The sequence below is a fragment of the Pteropus vampyrus genome, unplaced genomic scaffold (genome assembly GCF_000151845.1).
Source record: "Pteropus vampyrus isolate Shadow unplaced genomic scaffold, Pvam_2.0 Scaffold19, whole genome shotgun sequence".
Classification (NCBI taxonomy): domain Eukaryota; kingdom Metazoa; phylum Chordata; class Mammalia; order Chiroptera; family Pteropodidae; genus Pteropus; species Pteropus vampyrus.
In genome coordinates this window covers 399191-417968 of record NW_011888800.1, presented here as the reverse complement: position 1 = coordinate 417968, position 18778 = coordinate 399191, and the positions used below count along the sequence as shown (strand labels likewise).

Below are 18778 nucleotides of genomic sequence, written 5' to 3'. Positions count from 1 at the left end.
CAATACTTGAGATTAGTATATTAGAAGCTAGTCATAATTCTTATATCTTTATCAAGGTTTTTAAGTATCAGGAGAACTTTTTATCTCCCAATCCAAGTACTAACCAGGCCCAACTCTGCTTAGCTTCCAAAATCAGATGAGATTGGGCATGTTCAGGGTAGTATGGCCGTAGACAGAACTTTTTGTAACCATAATTATACAACTATCTTTGTTACAAATACTTTAAATGTAAACATCAAGGCAGAGACAAAAACTTTAAAAAAAAAAAAAAAGAAAAAATTTATTGTCCCTTTCCTGTCTCAGATGCCCAGCTGAACTTTTCAAACAAACATCCTGGAAGTAACAATAGAATCATAGGCTAGTTTCTTGTATCTTTCCTTTGTCAGCTTCCTGTGGTGTAGTGACATCCTAGATAGGAGTAAAATAATCAATATTACAGGGTCCCTTGGGTAGGAAACCAACTCTCGATGTAATTTTTTTTTTTTTTTTTAATGTAGAAAAGAGATACCTAAACTCGTGGTCACAAAGGCAGGAACTAGTTATAATAAGGTTAATCTCTTGTTAAAGGGGAAAAAAAAAGTATTTTTGGTTCAAATCGGTACCAAAGAGTTAGGAAGGCAGAAAATGTGCACCTCAAAAAACTCATTCATTCCCCCTTTTAGAAACAAAATAAACAAAAACCACAACAGTAACTACACTTAAAGGGAACACAAAGCTTGGACTTCTTAGAGTGAGATAGGGAAGCCTGCCTTGAGGATAATTCAGAGTGAGCTCCAATAAATACTCTCACCATGAAAGATACTATTTCTCGGCCCTTGAGCCTTTTGAGCCACTCTTCTCTTGCTCAGGCCCACTTCCATGTCTGGAAGTGTACTGTTGTTTTACTTTCCCTTCTAATAAAGCTACTCTTTTCTGGTGTATATGTGTGTAGAGAGAGGTAAAGAGAGAGAGAGGGACAGGGAGAGGGACAGAGAGAGGGACAGAGAGAGGGACAGAGAGAGGGAGACTGTTTCTCATATACTGCTGCCTTAGAAAGATCAAATGATCAACACTTCAACAAATGCCAAGGATGAGACAAACAAATCCTCCTCCTACTCTTCCCTTGCCTTTATTCACAAGCATATAAAATACTGCACATCACAATAAACTCCCATTTTATACATTCACATTCTCGCTAAGAGGCTATGACAGCATACTTAGAGCCAGGCTGTTGTATCCCAGCCCAATAACTTCACTGAGCACAATTCATTTGTTCTCTCTCTCAAGGACACTTTGAAAAAAGGATGGCCCATGCATATTTTCCTTTTCATTCCAACCCTGTATCTTTATCTGTGAAATTTTGAACCTTGAAACTATTTCTACAAAGGGAGAATCACAGGTTCTCTATCATACTCTAAGTTTCCTATAATATGATCTTCAGGTAAGTTAATCCTCCCTGTTAAATCAGCCAGGCTTAAATCAGAAAGACTATTTCAAAATTCGCTGCTCCTATTTAAAACTACAAATAAACTCGTCCAGTTAACTTTGGGGATCACAATAGTCAATGAGAGAACATCTCTCTCTAGGCAGAGATCCAGTACAGATTGGCCATTCTGAATAAGGCAGTACTTTTGTATTATTACTATTTCCCTAGAATCCTCTGAACATGTTGTGGTACCAGACTATGGTAAATTCATGAGGACAGAGGAGGTGTCTTAAGGATTTAAAAAAAAAAAAAAGAGAGAGAGAGAGAGAAAGTACATTAAAAAATCATAAATAAAAATACCAAATGAAAATTAAATAGTACAAATTGGTCCCTAGAGGGTCTGAGAAAAACAGAAATCAGCCTCAGTTTTTGCCCTTCCCAAGGTTCCTATGCCCAAGAAACATTAGAAGGATATAAATCATAAACATGGAAACCAGTGAGTAATACTCATTTTTACCCTCAATCCCAAGTCTAACAAAAACAAACATGGAAAATGTATAGAGGGAAGAGATATATGTCCATACCAGACAAGTAGGAACGTGGAACAAGAGACCAAAAAACAGACAACAGGACCTTTGGGCTTATACAGTACTCCAGGTCTCTTTCTCATCCTATAGGAATCTATTTAGGAAAGTATATACTTGAGAATATTTATCATTTTTAACTCCGAAGAAAATGATCTCTACTTCCTCTCTATATACCAATCTGATTATATATTACCCAAAGGACACAACCCCTAAAGGAATCAACTCAAATTCCTCTCCAAAATAAAAATGGAATTCAATGGGATGTCTACGACTATGATTTAGCAACCACACTGTCTACGAACCTACAGAAAAGATACTTATCTGAGCAATTCATCTCCAACAAATACCTAAATGGCCTTAGGTTAAATCCCAAGTGATAGGAGTCTCAGTCTCCCCTCTATGAAAAGTGAAAGATTTGGAGCACCTGATATCTGAGATTGTTTTGTTTCAAGGTGTACATTCTATGATGCCCCTTAAAGAATAAGAAAAAAGACACCAAAGATTCAAAACACGCCACCTTCACTCAACTAAGAGAAGCTATTTTGGCACCCTTGCAATCTTAAAGGGCACATGCAGAGAAGCAATAGAGATCTTAAATGGTTAAAAAAAAAAAAAACTTATTTGTGGCTGTATATTTTTCTTAAGTCAACTGCTGGTTATTGGAATAGCAGAAGCAACACAAGGGATTTATGACTGATATTAGAAGAAACCATTCAGGTGAACACTAACTTGCTCTAGCTCTGAAATCATTATGTAATAATAGTTCTTAATTCTCTGTTCCCTGGGTTTCAAAACAAATAACTCATTTTTTCACTCTGAGTTTTAAAGAAAAAAAAAAGCATAAGGATAACAAGGGAGAGGACTTAAGATATCCTGGTTGAATTAGTGCTATTTTTTTTTCAATGACCACATTGTAAACTAGTATGGCTCATAACAACCAGGTACAAGCAAATCAAATATGTAGAGGTGAAGATACATTATTTTAAAGTTACATCAAGAACAGCAAATTCTTATTCAGAAATCATACTATATGGCTGACAGACATGCATACTCCTACACAAACTAGATTTAACAATATCTTTTTGTTAGCAGCATGCCTTTCAAGTGCCAGTGCACTGAGAATGTCTTAACTTGACAAGACCTCACTGAGCAGCTTGCTCTAAAATGATGTCACTTTACCTGTTGCTTTACTTACGTAAGGGGGTCCTAGTGTAATCCCACACATGAACACTCCAAATGGACTGTCTCTAAAGCAACACTCCCTCCGATTTCTCCAGTTGTGGCCTGATGGCCATATATAATATAAACAAAGTTCGAATGTTAAACACACTTGTATGGGTTTCCTAGGAGAGATTCCCTGAGAGCAGGCAAAGCATAAATGACTGTATAAAAGCCTTGGGCATTAAAATAAATAGTCAAGTACCTAAATGGGAAAGAAAAGGGAGTGCCACAGGAAAAAAAATCTAAAGGTAAAACTTGCCCCACGGCTTGGTCTATTTATCATTATTAACTGTACATAGAGCTCAAAATTACTTCCTGTTCTAAGTAGAGGTATAGGTGAGTACCTTAGTTAATACCTAAATCACATTTACGCTTTATTTAAATTAAAGCATTACTAATTTGCAATACTATTCTGACTTGAAAATATAAGGGAAAAAATATAGCTTTCATAGTTAAATATAGCCTACCATTAAAATGATATCACTTAAACCTCTAATCAAAAATCCAAAAGACTAACCCAGGATTCAGAACACTTTGCAAATAAGTACTCTTTCACTTTGTAAGTGAAAGTTGGTCTACACTGAGGTTAAACTGAGTTTATGTATAAATATTAAATCACAACTTTTCCCAAGAATCCTTCCAGCACTGGAAGCAATCCTTCTCGATTTTCTCTCAAAATGAGATAAGATATCTAAATTAATCCAAGAGGTAAAGTGAAAAATATTAACAATAGTGATGTCTTGTCAATTTTCCTAATATGAAGATGAATTTCATTTACACATATATAGCATACATAGTTTAACACATAATTATCTTTTTCCTTGCATTAATAATTATCAAAAGTGAAGAAAAATTCATTGTCACATAAATCCTGAGTATACTAGAATTCCCAAGTGACTGTCATAATGATACAAGTCAGATAGTTGAAATAAATCCATATTTTGTTTTTCATATTATTTCAGTATAAATGAAACAAGTAGTAAGTAATAAGAGTAATGTTCCCATTGTCATGACCAGATCAAAAGGCAAATTATCCAACAAAAATAATTTTTTTTAAATAGCTGAATGTTTTAGTTTTTTTGTTTTGTTTTGTTTTTTACCAAAAAGCGGGGCTGAGGGGCATAACTATTCCCAAATCATTTAGTGACTCATTTTCTATAGTGTATCCAAAGGGCCTACTGCTGCACAACTAACCATATGCACTCTGCAGAAGGTGACAGTTCAGTATAAAGAATAGTAATGGGTTTTAGAATCAGACAGTAGGAAATCATACTGCAGTTCCATCACATACTAGTTATGTATCATTAGGCAAGTTATCTAACTTAAACTTAATACGCCTCATCTATAAAATGGTCCAATAAGGACCTTGCGGGGTTATCTTTAGGGTCAATAAAATATTGTACATAATGTACTGAATACCCAGCCAGGTGATCCATAAATAAGAACTATTTTAGCACATTCATTTATACCTACACCTCATCTACCCACTCCACCCCGAATTAAGGTAGTTGTTATTCAACCAAATTCAGAAGTTGGCCCTAATACATATCACGACAATGTTCACTGCAAATTCCTGCAATTTCCCCCTTCCAATCCTCATCTTCTTCCCACCTAAACTCTACTCTGACAATCCCAAGAATTAGAAATTGTGTTTTGCAAAAAAAAAAAAAAAAGAAGAAATAGAAATAAATTAAAATATTTCTGACAATAGCTTATTACTAAAATCTGTTCTGGAGCAAAGCAATAACAAATGGTTAAGAAGCCAAATATCAGTATAGCGGTCAAATCCAATTTGACTGACTGCTGTTAAACCACCCTTGCCAAATCTTGATCATGGTTTGTTTTTTTTTTTAAGACTCGACAAGTTTTTTAGGTGCTAGAAATCCTTACCTATATCTAGCACTAATACTATAGTACCAAATACTATTACTCCAGATTTTCTCTTACTAAACTCAAATATCTGAAAATACATTTAGATTATGGGGCTGCTGAGAATAGCAGTAAGGAATAAATGGTTATGTCATACATCAAAATGTCAGGATATGTTTCCCCTTATGAATCTAGAAACACATTAAACGCATTCCTTCTCTGGACGAGCCCCTATTTAAACAACACCCCTCAGGGAACGACAGCTACCCCAATATTACCCCAACCTCCAAGGAGATTGGCCAAATAGTTGTTATGTACTAAAAGGACTGCTAGCTCACTGAAGCATTCCTCTTCCTCATCTGTCAACTCCTACTGGGGTAACTTTTAGAAAATTGCACCTAATTCCATATGACACGATGACTATTTCTCACATATAAAAACACAAAATTAAATGATTTTTCTGAACATTTTAGACGTATACACAAGGCATTTGGAATGTAGCTAATCATATATATGTATATACGCACACAAATATACATAAGTTTTATATTATACATGTACACTTGCACGTATACCTCTTCTTACTTGGTAGCTACAAACACTGAGATAAAATAAGTATTTTGTAACTATTAATGAGAAATAAATTAAAATCAATTATTGATGTTTTACCTTTTTTCACAAATGTAGCCTCGTTAATTCCATTCAGTTAATATAAATGCTTCCACTCTTCAAAGAAATTGAGAGAAGAGTCAATAACACAAGGGCAGCACTGTTTATAATATAGATAACTCTGCAATATAGCTTAAGCAAACAAAAAGATCAAATATTTCATCATCACAGCTTGACCTCTTGTCAGAGGCCATTCTCAGCCTCATTCTGAGAGAACTGGTTCCCCTGAGCCTTTAAGGAGAAACAGGGTACTTGCATTGCCTTGCAATGTTTTCCCCAAGGTACTTATTGCCGTCATTGTTTTAACATATGCCCACAAATTCCTTGATACTCCTTCCTCCCTCTAGTAGGTAAAGCTTAATTCCCATCCCCTTAAGTGTGAACAGGACTTAAGTCACTCACTCCTAGTGAACAGAGAATGGAAAGTAACCTTACAGTGGAGAAACCTGACAAAAACCATGTTAATTAAGTGATCAAAGTTAACATTATCAGTAATGTCATGTTGGTCTCATGTGTCCACTGATATAAACCAACAAGAAAGGCAAATCATGTCTGTGGTATTTTCCTCAAAAATTCACAGCCTCAGGCCAATCATGAGAAAACATCAGAAAAACCCAAATTGAGAAATATTCTACAAAATACCTAACCACTATCTTCAAAAGTTTGGTCAAGTCCAGAAAAGACTGAGAAACTGTTATAAATTAGAGGAGACTAAGGAGATAAATAAATGCAACCTGGTATCCAGAGTTGGAACAGAAACAGGACATCAGTGGAGGAAAAACTGAGGAAATTCAAATAAAGTCTCTGGTATGTGACTGTTAATTTCTTGGTTTTGATAAATGTACTATGTTTATGTAAGATGTTAATATTAGAGGAAGCTAGGTGAGGGGGCATGTGGGAACTTTATATCTTGGTGCGCTTCTGAAAAATCTAAAATATTAGAAAATAAAAAGTTTAAAAAATAATTGGGCCTTAATGTCACTTAGTATTAAATGAATCCACATGCAAGATATGCTGTAATTCAACAACTTTCCTCACTTGTTGAAACAGAAAATGATAGTGAAAAAATGGCTACTCGGGGACTAATATGTCATCAAATCCTTTTAGTATTATGACTTTACTTTGCCATGAAATAAATTTTTAAAAGGACAGATCAAAATGGATGAAAGCTGGGTCCTCTGGAGGTGATATTAAAATTCAATAGGTTGAACTACCTAACAGACTTTAATAGAAGCATTGAGCACAATCAAAGACAAAACTCATAGAAATAAATGAAGATAAAGCTAGAATCAGAAGCTCTCCATGCAAACCTCTCTGATGAATATAAAAGGTCTGATGATGGATAAGTAAAAAAAAAAATTAGGTAAAAATAGATCCACTGATATGAAAGGCTTCCCAACTGGTACAACCCTCAGTGACATAGAAGATTAGAAAATAAAGGTCAAGCATAAAACATTCAAGTGAGAAAAACATTACATGAAGCATTTAAGAGATCAAAATTTGCAATATCTGATAGTACTGAATTTGCTATAAAGTTTACAGTCACCTGCCCAAAAGCATAAAGACACACACCTTTTAATACTTTTCAAGGAAGATTACTTTGCAAAAAAAAAAAGAAGAAGAGAGCAAAATAAAGTATAAGCTAAATTAGGAGCTAAACAAGAACAAGAAGAAAAACAGAAGTACTATAGATACTGAAATGAAAATTCTAGAAGATGGCATTATTTGCTGAAATTTGGGGATGACTTAGATGATCAGAACTGTAGAGAAGATCCACATTTCTTCTCAAATCATGAGGAAATAAAACAGATAGACTTCATCAGAAGAACAAAAGGAGGACTAATTCTGTTCAAAGAAAAAGCTAAAGTAGCACTAGAGAAAGCCGAAGAAGCCAGCAATGGTAACCTACGATTAAAGAACAAAGAAGAGATGTGGAAAGTCCGAGGAGAGGTAGAAAAAGCACTGAAAAAAAACCACCAGAGGATCTACAAGAATCCCTAAACAAATGGAAATCAAAAGGTCACAGATTTGAAGGAAAAGGAATTAAAGCTGCCAAGGCTGAGTCTGTTAAAGGAAAAATGCAATTTCAGGGCATGAAAATGAAGGTTTGGAGTGATGATGAACGTGATGAAAATGATGCAGCTGGATCAGTAAAAACAGACAAAGATGAACAGCATCAAAACAGAAAACAAAATGGTACGGGAGACCAGTAGTTTAGCGAACAAATTTCTATGTATTCAGCTGCTTTTATCTTCGGAGTTTTAAAAAAAGAAAAACACATTAGGCTCACTTCAATGTCAAGCTGTAAGAAAAGGAAAGATTTTTGTGTGTGTGATTTAACCTTTTTTGTTATCCAAATAAAGTTTTTTTTTTATGTATAGTTCTATTTGTTATTTCAAATGTTCTAATTTTCAAAGGAAGAGTCTTCCATTAAATTGCCCTTATAATACAAGAATATATTAGTAAAACAAATAAAATACATACCATATAAAGAGGAAAAAAATGGAATCTCTAAGGGCAATACAACTATCTGGCTGCTTCATGAGAAGAAAAAAGTTCAAAGTTTAATTTAAAAGTATAGGCTGCTGGAGTGATATGCTTTTTTTTTTCCTTTCAGTCTAATTGCTGGCAAAAGGATACAAAGGCCAAAAAAAATGTCATTACAATTAAAATCTCCCCTGAAAATACCTTTTTATCAAATTACATTGAGGAAGATATATAATAACTTTAAATAAAAATATGCATAGACAACTATGCTGACCAAATTATAGTCTAATCATTTGTATTTTTTCCACTTAAACACAGCTTATAGACTTGCACATAAAAGAATTATTTTACATGATTGTCTTTAATATTGCTCCAGTCCATTCTGCTCACACTGTAAACATTTTTCTAATTATGGTTATCTGTGACATCTTGAAAGGAATAGATAAAGCATATGACAGTAATTCGATGACTCACCTTTTGGGAAAGAAGTGGTGGCGGGAGACAGAAAAATTGCTTAAAGATCTAACATTTTATGCCTGAATGTAAGTGAGAGTGTGGTACCATTCTCAAAGCTTATGAAACACAACTTGGGACTGCAAGACTACTGTTCAAAAAGAAAAGTTAAACTCATGATTATCTGTTTGAGGCTTACAGAAAGAGTCTTAAAAAGACATCAGAAGATTCCTGATCCCACCAGGAAAAATATGATTTCAAACAAACTAGTCCCCTCCCTTTATCCTCCACTTAAAAACATGAGCTGCCACTGCACATGGCCAGAAACTCAGAGCAGGCAGCATCTGCATGTTGAAGGCACAAGATGAAAGGTACTCAAAGGACTGCCTCTCCAAAATGTTTCCCATGCTCTTTATTTTTTCTACCATTAATGGACACTGAGTTGCTTACTGTGGTAACTGAAATTCTATCATTTTTAGACTTTTTTTTCCTTGTATAGGAGAGATATGTAAATAAGACAGGTAATGCATATATACAATGTAAGGAATTATGAAACGAACATAAGTAACCATCAACCAGGTCAAGAAATAGAATACTGCCAACATCACTCCCCCACCCCGACATGTGCTATATGCCCCTTCCCAATAATTACCCTTCATCTCACCACTAGAATTGACTACCTGATTTTTATAATGATCTTGATTTTTATAATCATTTCCTTGATTTTCATTTTACCATTTAAATATCCATACCTAAATAACAAAGTTTACTTTTCTCATGTTTGAACTTTATAGAATCATACTAAGGAACTGTGTGGGTACGTAGGTCTCTTTTATTTTATGTTATGTTTGAGAGATTCATCCACTTATTTATGTATTTATTCCACCATTAATGGGTATTTGAGTTGCTTCCATTTATGGCTCTTTTGAACAATGCTGCTATGAACATCTGTACACGTCTGCTGGTGTACATGTGCTAGAATTTCTCTAGAGTATCTTCCAAGGGTGGAAGTGGATCTTCAACTTTACTGGAAAATGACAATTTTCCAAAATAAATATACCAATATATATATATACACCACTTCGAGTGCAACAGAAATTCACTTTTGAATTTACCAGTCTGCAAACATTCACTGTTACAATGGAAACTCTACACTAGGACAAAACATCGCATTAAGCTAGATGTAGTCTTTGTAAAAGATCTGCCTTCAAAACGACATTTGAGAATTGGGCCAGGGGCATATGCATAGCACAGCTAATCTTGGAATGAAAAATAATATATAAAGAACAGTACAAAGCATAAAGCTCTAGTTTGAAAAACCAAGTCTGGATTACACAGTGCAGTGACAATGACCATCCTTCATGGTACGTGACAGACACTGAGATAGAAAACAAAAACAAATGAATAACTATAGGTGGTAAAGTGGGGAAAAGGGGAAAGACTTTATTTTATGACTTAACCTAAGACCAACTTTTAAATGCTTAAAAACTCAGACCACCACTGGTGATTCAATAAATAGACTTAATAATCAGTTATATTATACCCAAGAACAACTTTTAATTTCTCAGAAACATAAGGATATATAAATTCTGTTGGCAACCATTGCTATGTCTAATATTCAGAGAAAAAAATTAGACTTTATTTGACTTTACTAAATCCAGTTAATTAAGCTATCAACAAAAAATTTCAGAAAAAATACTAAATCTAGGCACCATGGTTACATGTGAAGCAGAACTAAAATCACTGGTAAATTTGAGATAAGATGCTGACAACAAATTAAGCACTGTTACTTCTTTCTATTTTTGCATTCCCTACTGAGAGAAATATTGCCTAAGGTTAAACAGAAACATCAGAGTGTAGCATACAAATCCAGACCTGTTCAACTTAAGAGGCCTGTACTTCTTATATTAAACCACAATGACAAAGACTGTAACGTCATAAGCTGAACAACAATGTCTAATGTTAAAAAATCAAAGTTTTCAAGATTAATAAGTTATTTATAATTTTGGTTACTTTGGTACTTAGTAAATTATATACTAACGAAGAAAAATAGAAAATTGAATCTAAAAGTTTACATATTCTTTAGGAAGCTTGAAATGCAAAGTAATTATGCCACTCCTCTAATCTCAAAAGGCTGTTAAAGTTTCAGTTATGCAAGGTAAATAAGTTCTAGAGATTCACTATACTGCACAGTGCCTACAGTTAGCAAAACCATATTGTATACTTAAAATTTGCTACAAAGGTAGATTTTATGTTAACCAGTCCTACCATACGCACACACACAAAAGGATAATAAAAGTGGCAGGAGGAAACTTTGGGAGGCGATGCATCTATGCTCTTGATGATGGTGATGATTTCATAGGTGTATACTCATCTCGAGACTCTTCAAGTTGTAGGTATTAGATATGCACAGCCTTTTACCTGTCAATCATACCTCAGAAAAGTGGTTTAAAAAAATGGCTGTAATATAATGTAGCAACCAATAAAATTTAACGCGCTTCAGAAAACAAAGCAAAATTTGAACTTTTAGGAGAAAATATAAGAGAAAATTTTTGTGATTTGAGGGAAAGACAAATTCCTCAATCAAGGCGTAAAACAGAAGGGAGGTAGACAAGGGTAAAGGGGGTCAAATATATAGTGATGGAAGGAGATACAACTTTGTGCGGTGAACATGCAATGCAATATACATGTGATGCATTATAGAACTGTACACTTGAAACCTATAATTTTGTTAACCAATTCATTCCAATAAATTTAATAAAAATAAATATCTCTAGGCTGGCATTGCCCAAATGTGTATCCCCAGTCCAGACCTGGATCCTAAACCCTAGATGCTTTAATCCAATAGTCTGAGTGATATTTCGTAGTGGATGTTGTGCTGGGTCTCTTCCATTTGCTACTCCAGATTCAGCTTTCACCCTTCCCCTCCCTATTCTGCCCTACGAGGTTGATCTGCCTGTTGATAGCAACAGGCTTCCCATGCTTTCTGGCCTCTGGTAGGCTAGGCTTATGGTATGCCCTGGAGGAAAAAAAGAGTTTAAGACCAGAGTATTTATTCCTGTTTCTCTCCCTGTGGCATTACCTTTGCTGGCTAGATCTCCTGACCAAAGGTGATTCATCCTCTCAAGGTAAACTGCACTAGATGAACCTCTCCTTCAGCATTCTGGCAACTAGTGGTGGTAACATCTCTGCTGCTACCTGCCCGCCCAATACTGTACTGTTTCCCTATATGCTGCCCACACCTTTATAAATGATTCCTTTGTTAAAACTTCCTTCTAATTATACTGAGTGTGCCATCTATTTCCGACAGAACTCTGACTAATCTTGATGTCTAACTGGCATCTCAATTTTAACACATGCAAAACTGAGCACCTCCAATAATTTTTATCCATCTCAACTGATGGCAACCCACTTCTTCTAGCTGTTTAAACCAAAAATCTGGTGTCATCCCTCTACATCTTTTTATTTCATTCCCCATATTCACAAGTCCTATGTGCAATTCCCTCGAAACAGATCCAGAATCTAACCATGTTTCACCACCTCCACCACTACCACCCTGGCCACAGCCACCATCAACGCTTGTCTGGACTGCTGTAATAGCTCAGCTGGTCTACCTGCTCCCTCCCTCACCTATATTCAGGTTACTCCAAAACAGCAGCCAAAGTGATCCTGTTAAAATACGAATTAGCTATATCGCTCTTCTCTTCAAAACCCTGCAGTGGCTGCTCATCTCAGAGATCTCAAAGTCTTTGAACTTGCTATTTCCTTTGCCTAGAACATTCTTCCCACAGATAGCCTCAATGTTTGCTCCCTCACTTTCCTCAGGTCTTTATTCAAAATGTCATCTTCTCAGTAAGACTTCTTGTCCACTCTTTCTAAAATTGTAACAGCCCCTCCCCACTTTATTTCTATCCTGAGCAATTATCACACCTCATAGACATTCCTTTTCTTTCCTTTATTGTGTGTCTCCAGCCTCCAGAATGCTAACTCCTTGGCACAGGAGTTTTTCTCTGTTCTGTTCACTGCCACATGCTCAGCCTTCAAAACAGTATGTGGAAATAGGGAGTGCTCAAATAATCATTAAAACCACAGCTAGATACCAATCAGATGGACACAATCAAAAAGTCTAACAATAGTACATATTGGCAAAGATAGTGAACACTAGGAATTCTAGCTCATCTCCACTTTGGAGAGCAATCTGGCAATATCTCGAAAAGTTTATGACATGCACATCTAACAAACTAGCAATACCTTTTCCTATAGGTATTGTTTCTATATTTACTTACACAAACAAGGACAGTATACTAAAAATAAGAATCATACCAAGGAGTACAGTCAGCCTATCTAGAGGATATTCATGATATTTTATAATCAGAGAATGAACTCCACCTCTCAAAAGTAGACCAATATAGCCCCACTCTAACACATATTAAGAAAGCACATGCTTTCTTCTCAGGCTTATGCTGTGGTAAAAATAAAATGGTAAATCAGCTGCAGAGAGGATAAGAAATGTAAGCACATATCAAAAGATGTGACGGGTGTGATCTCCTAAGAAATCAATCACAAATAAACAAGTCACTTAATAAATCAGTAAGCAAGAGACTAAAAAAACAAACCCCCAAAAAAACGTATGGGACCCAAACCATGACAGGTTTTAAGTTATAAATAAATGGCTAAAAGAACCAAAATCATAAGCCAATGCACATAACTGCTGGGTTAGACTAGAATTTTAAATCGCCTTCAAACACTTATGCAGTATCTTTCATTGCCTGAGACTGTCCTAGTAACTGATCACACAAATGAGTCAATTAAATTCACAGGTAGTCCACATGTTAATTTTATTGCACTACTTCACAACTTCCCCCCCACCCCAAAATCTTTTAGAACAGCTGACAAAAATTAAAGCTAATAAGCCCACATTTTACCTCTCCTAGATTGAATAAAAGGCTTTTAAACCCATAATTGGCCAAAATGAAGGAAATAAGGGGAAACTACTCACTTGACTGGCAAAAAGATGAGTCACCAGTTGGATGCCATCAGCAAACCTCTACCTAAGGTTGTTAAGCTGTGTGTCACATAGAATGTGGCACCAGACTGAATCTGCTCTTCTGACTCACACTCTACTACTCGTTCCACTTACCTCTTTCCTTCCAATTATTACCTTAGAAGAGAATTCATCACTACATGATTCTTAGTCTGGTAAAGACACTCAAAAATACAGGCAAATGAGCGGTGGGGAAAGAAACATAGAACTCAAAAGCAACATAGAAGTTGGGGGGAAGAGGGAGTTCAAAACAAACTGAAAAGATTTTTTCACTTTGCCTCATTGCTTCTCACATCTTTATCCTTTAAATTTTTTTTAATCTGGCAATTGTTTTATTGAAGTAATTGTAGATTCACATATTTGGCCAATTTCCCCCAATGATAACATTTTACAAAACTATAGTATAATATCACAACCAAGATATGGACATATTGACACGGACACAATTCACCAATCTTATTCAGACTTCCCCAGTTTTATTTGTACTCACTCATGTGTGTAAGTTCTACATTTTTATCATTTGCATAGGTTTGTGTACCCACCACAATCAAGATATTGATCAGCACCAGCACCATAAGGCTCGATGGTGCTCTTTTACAACCACATCCGGCCCCTACTCTCCCATCCCTAACCCTTGAAAACCACTAGTCAGTCCTCTATTCATCCTTTAAATTCTTACGCCATACCCAATAGGAAGGAGCCATCTATATAACCAGCCCTGCTCCATTATTTCCTGCAACTACTCTCCAGTTTCAAATTATTGCACATTGCCCAATATGAAGGTCATCTTAAAAAACAGTCCAAAAACAAAATAAGTTTTGGTGTACAGATGCATATGTCTCTAAATATGTGCATATCCACTAATATGCACTTCTTTGCTATAAGGGAAAAAGGAACATATATTCTAGAAACTCCATGAAGTTTAATATAAACATAAGTGCCCATTCCTCTAAAATCAAAACACTGCTGTTTCTCAGACTGCCCACTTAAGAGGGGCATAGTTCAGCATTTTTCATTTATACAAAGCCTTTTATCTATTTCTACCACTACTTAAGCCACTCTACATCAGCACACGGAAACCCTGACTTCCACTTAATGAAATGTCATTTTTTTCCTTGCTAACCATTAGACACACTGTCCTTTATTTGGATTTAAAATCCAAAGGACTAATGATGAATTGCTAGTTACTAAAATGCAATTTAAAAAGGAACATAAATAAAATGTCTGTGCAACTTTCATAGAACTAACCAGTATGCAAGCAATTGGAATGCATACCTGCAGAGCTGAGAAGAACACTGAAATCTGTCCCCCTCTGTGATTCTCCACTTTCATTATCGACCTCTTTTTCAGTATCTTGATATCGATCCCAGTTAGAGACTATCTTTCTTTTAGAATAATTTCCCTGTTCTTCATTCTCTTCTCCATAGGTCTCTGCATCACTGTCATCTTCAACCTGCAATCATCAGAGACAAATCAATAAGCAGCTAATGTAAATCTTGACTTTAGTAGCCTTAGCAGTAAAATAAAATCAGAAAAATAGTATGTAGGTATCACAATAAATAGCATACCTATAGACCAAGCTCTTTGAAGATATTAAATATTTGAGGATAACCTTATATACCAGAGTGTACTTTCAGAGGAAACTTTTCATTTAGCTTTGAAAAAAGAAATCTGGCAAGTTCCTACACCAAAATTTGTGTAACTGATATTTCTAAAGTCTACTCCCAATGTATCCTATTTGAGTAATTGTCTCCTCTTATTGAAATAATCAAGAAGGTAAGTCTTAAACTCAAAGGACCTTAGAATGAAAGTCAACTCTTTCGATTTACAAATTTTGCAAACACACTTCATAAATGTTATAAGCTTTAAATGGGAACTCTGCTGAAATGCATCCTAGAGAACAGTTTCCAGTCTTAGGCATTAAAAGGTCAAGAAAACATGCAGAAAATTGAAGAATGTGAGAAATAACAAAAGGGCATAGTTTCTTCAACAAATAACTGAAAAAGGAAAAAATGGTGGAGGAAAAGGAAGAAACCTATAGATAAGAAGAGCTTAATGGACATAACCAGTGGTGATATTGGGAACTTATCTGTACTGATTCAAATAATATAACTAGAGAAAATCACTTATGAGACAAATGGAAAAATGTGAGCAAAGACTGAATATTTTATTATATTAAGGATATTATTTTATTTGTTTACTGTTTGGTATGATACCAGTATTGTGTTTATTTTGTATGTTTTTACCTTTTAGAAATAAATATTAAGATATTTATGGATGAAAGATACGACATGTGGGATTTGTATCAAAATAATGAGTGGAGAGAAATGGTGGGTAGATGTGAAATAAACCGCACAACTGATAATCTCTGAAACTGGATGATGGGCTCATGAAAATTCATTATATTATTCCATCTACTTTTATATGTGTTTAACATTTAAATTTAAAAAGAGATGCATATAGAATTTAAAGACAGTTCAAAAAAGTATCCCAAAAATCATAAAATCTTTATCAAGAAAAAAGCTTGTGAAATATATTAAAACAACCCATCTGTACAGGATGGGTTGGGATAGCCCTTTTTTAAAGTAAGTTTTTATTAACACAGAAACAGAACATGTGCACTGCAGAAAATTAGGATGAATAAGCAAAAACTAAATGAAAATCCCATATTCCCATCACCTGAAAGTACCATTACTAACATTTTAGTGCATATGCTTCTAGATTTTTTTCTATCTATATATTTTTATATACATATTTGGTAAGCAGATTTCTCATCAATATTCTCCACTTCTCCTTTTCAATAAATTTCATTTCATATAATGTCTAGACTCTCCAAATTTCCCTGACGCCAAAATTGTCCTTTACAGCTGGTCTGCCCAAGCCTACCCAAGACCGTGCATTATATCACATTGTTTGCCCCTGAAGTCTCTTTGAGTCTAGCACAATCTCTATTTTTATGACATCGATTTACTGAAGAGACCAGTACAGGGAGAATGTAGAAGGACTCATCTTCTGTCCAGCTGCTTCCTTGTGGTATTTGTTTATAGATTAGTTTACAAGCAATATCAGATTTAAAAAATCTAAAAAATCTAAATGCCCAATGGAGTCAAATTAAATCTTTTTTGACTAAAATACAACACAGATGGTGCTCTAAACCTTTTGTTACTTCATCACATCTAATGACAGATAAATGGCTGAGCCAACATAAATAAGTAATGCTAACATTAACCAACAAGTTTGGGTGATGAAGACAGACCCGCCCACTATACAGATATGTCTATCCTCCTTACATCTAGGACCTTGTCTGTATAGTGTTATTTTGGTCCACTACAGATTTCTAGTTCCCCATCAGCTGTTCACCCAATGGATTTAAAATTAGTCACTAATCCTCACCTGAATCAAATTTCACAAGTTATCAAACGGGGGGAGTAACTGACCTTTCAAGATCATTCTCAGCCTTCAAGTATCATGAGCCTCCTTGACAACACAGACACAAAATGACAATCTACATTATAATCTAGGCATTGCAAAGATTGCCTGGAACCTAGAGGTTTCCTGCCATTCCTAAAAGATTCTCAGAACGAAAAGATGCTAGCAGATTAAAAGTATGTGACTAAATGAGATCTGCTATATAAATTTTAAAAGGGACATGATTAAAAAAAAAGAGACATGCTAAGGAAAATAGCTTTGTAACTAATAAGAATTTAGGGGCTAGAATTAGAGTCGAAAATAGTAGCAGGGTTTAACCTGGGAAAATCCAATATTCTTTTGTTGGCCCACTGGGTCATCAGAGTTCAGAGAGACTTCTCCAGTTTGTATAAAACTTCTAAACATAGCTATAACACATGACAAAAATGTAAACCTGGGCAAAGTAATTAGCTTGGTATGAAAAAGGATTATGATCTGAAACACCTGAGGAACTATTAACTCAATGAAACAAGCACTGACATGGGAGGCAGGAGACCTAGATAGAATGACCCTGTCATCACCATCATTTAATATTTACGAAGTGCTTATAATAGGCTGGGCTTCACACAGGTGAATACTCATTAATACCCAACTTAGAAAAAACACTGAAAGAGAGTTGTCATTAGCTCCATCACAAGAGCGTAGTGAGAAGTAAATTTAGAAGACACTTACGTAACTCAGAAAAATATATCTTACAAACTCATAATGACTTTATGTTTGCTTCATTTTGCAAAGATCTGGGACAAAATAAAATATGCAAAGTTCCAAGATGGAGAGAAAGAACAGAATAAATAATACTGATGAATATTTGTAAAAACTAAATATACATTTTATTATGTAGCAACATCATTACAAAATTAGTCTGGTGTACATTGAAAACTATAAGACATTGATGAAAGAAACTGAAGATACAAGCAGAAAAACAATTCTGTGCTCATGGATTGGAGTAATTAATATTATTTAATATCCATATTCCTCAAAGCAATCTTCAGATTCAATGCAATCTCTATCAAAATTCCAAAGACATTTTTCAGAGAAATAGAACAAGCCATCTTCAAATATGTATGGAACCACAAAAGACTCCTAATAGTCAAAGCAATCTTGAGAAAGAACAAAGCTGGAGGCATCATGCTTTCTGACATCAAACTATATTACAAAGCTATAGTAACCAAAACAATGATAACAGCATAAAAATAGATACATAAATCAATGGAACAGAATAGAGCCCAGAAATAAACCCACACATATATGGTCAATTAATTTATGACAAAGGAGCCATGAATTTACAATGGAGAAGGGCAGTCTTTCAATAAACTCAAAATGAATTAAAGATCTGAACGTAAGACCTAAAACCAAAAAACTCCTGGAAGAAAACAGAGCTAGAAAGCAACCTGACATCAGTTTTGGCAATGTTTTGGAACTGACACCAAAAGCAAAGGAAACAAAAGCAAAAATACACAGGTCAGACTACGTCAAACTAAAAATCTTATGTGTAGCAAAGGAAACCATCAACAAAATGAAAAAGCAACCTAAAAAAGAGGAGAAAATACTTGTAAATCATATATCTAATACGAC

The 18778-nt window shown here is 35.0% G+C and overlaps 2 protein-coding genes and 1 pseudogene across 2 annotated transcripts in view; 2 read left to right on the top strand and 1 right to left on the bottom strand.

Annotated features, from left to right (window-relative positions):
* CHRM5 (cholinergic receptor muscarinic 5) overlaps positions 1-18778 on the top strand; it is a 73626-nt gene that overhangs the window by 7181 nt on the left and 47667 nt on the right. The gene's annotated exons all lie outside the window — the stretch shown is intronic.
* AVEN (apoptosis and caspase activation inhibitor) overlaps positions 1-18778 on the bottom strand; it is a 138427-nt gene that overhangs the window by 99896 nt on the left and 19753 nt on the right. The window contains exon 3 of the mRNA XM_023527701.1: positions 15011-15188. Coding sequence (XP_023383469.1) covers positions 15011-15188 — 178 coding nt within the window. The remainder of the gene's footprint in view (positions 1-15010; positions 15189-18778) is intronic.
* LOC105288764 lies at positions 6819-9066 on the top strand (annotated as a pseudogene).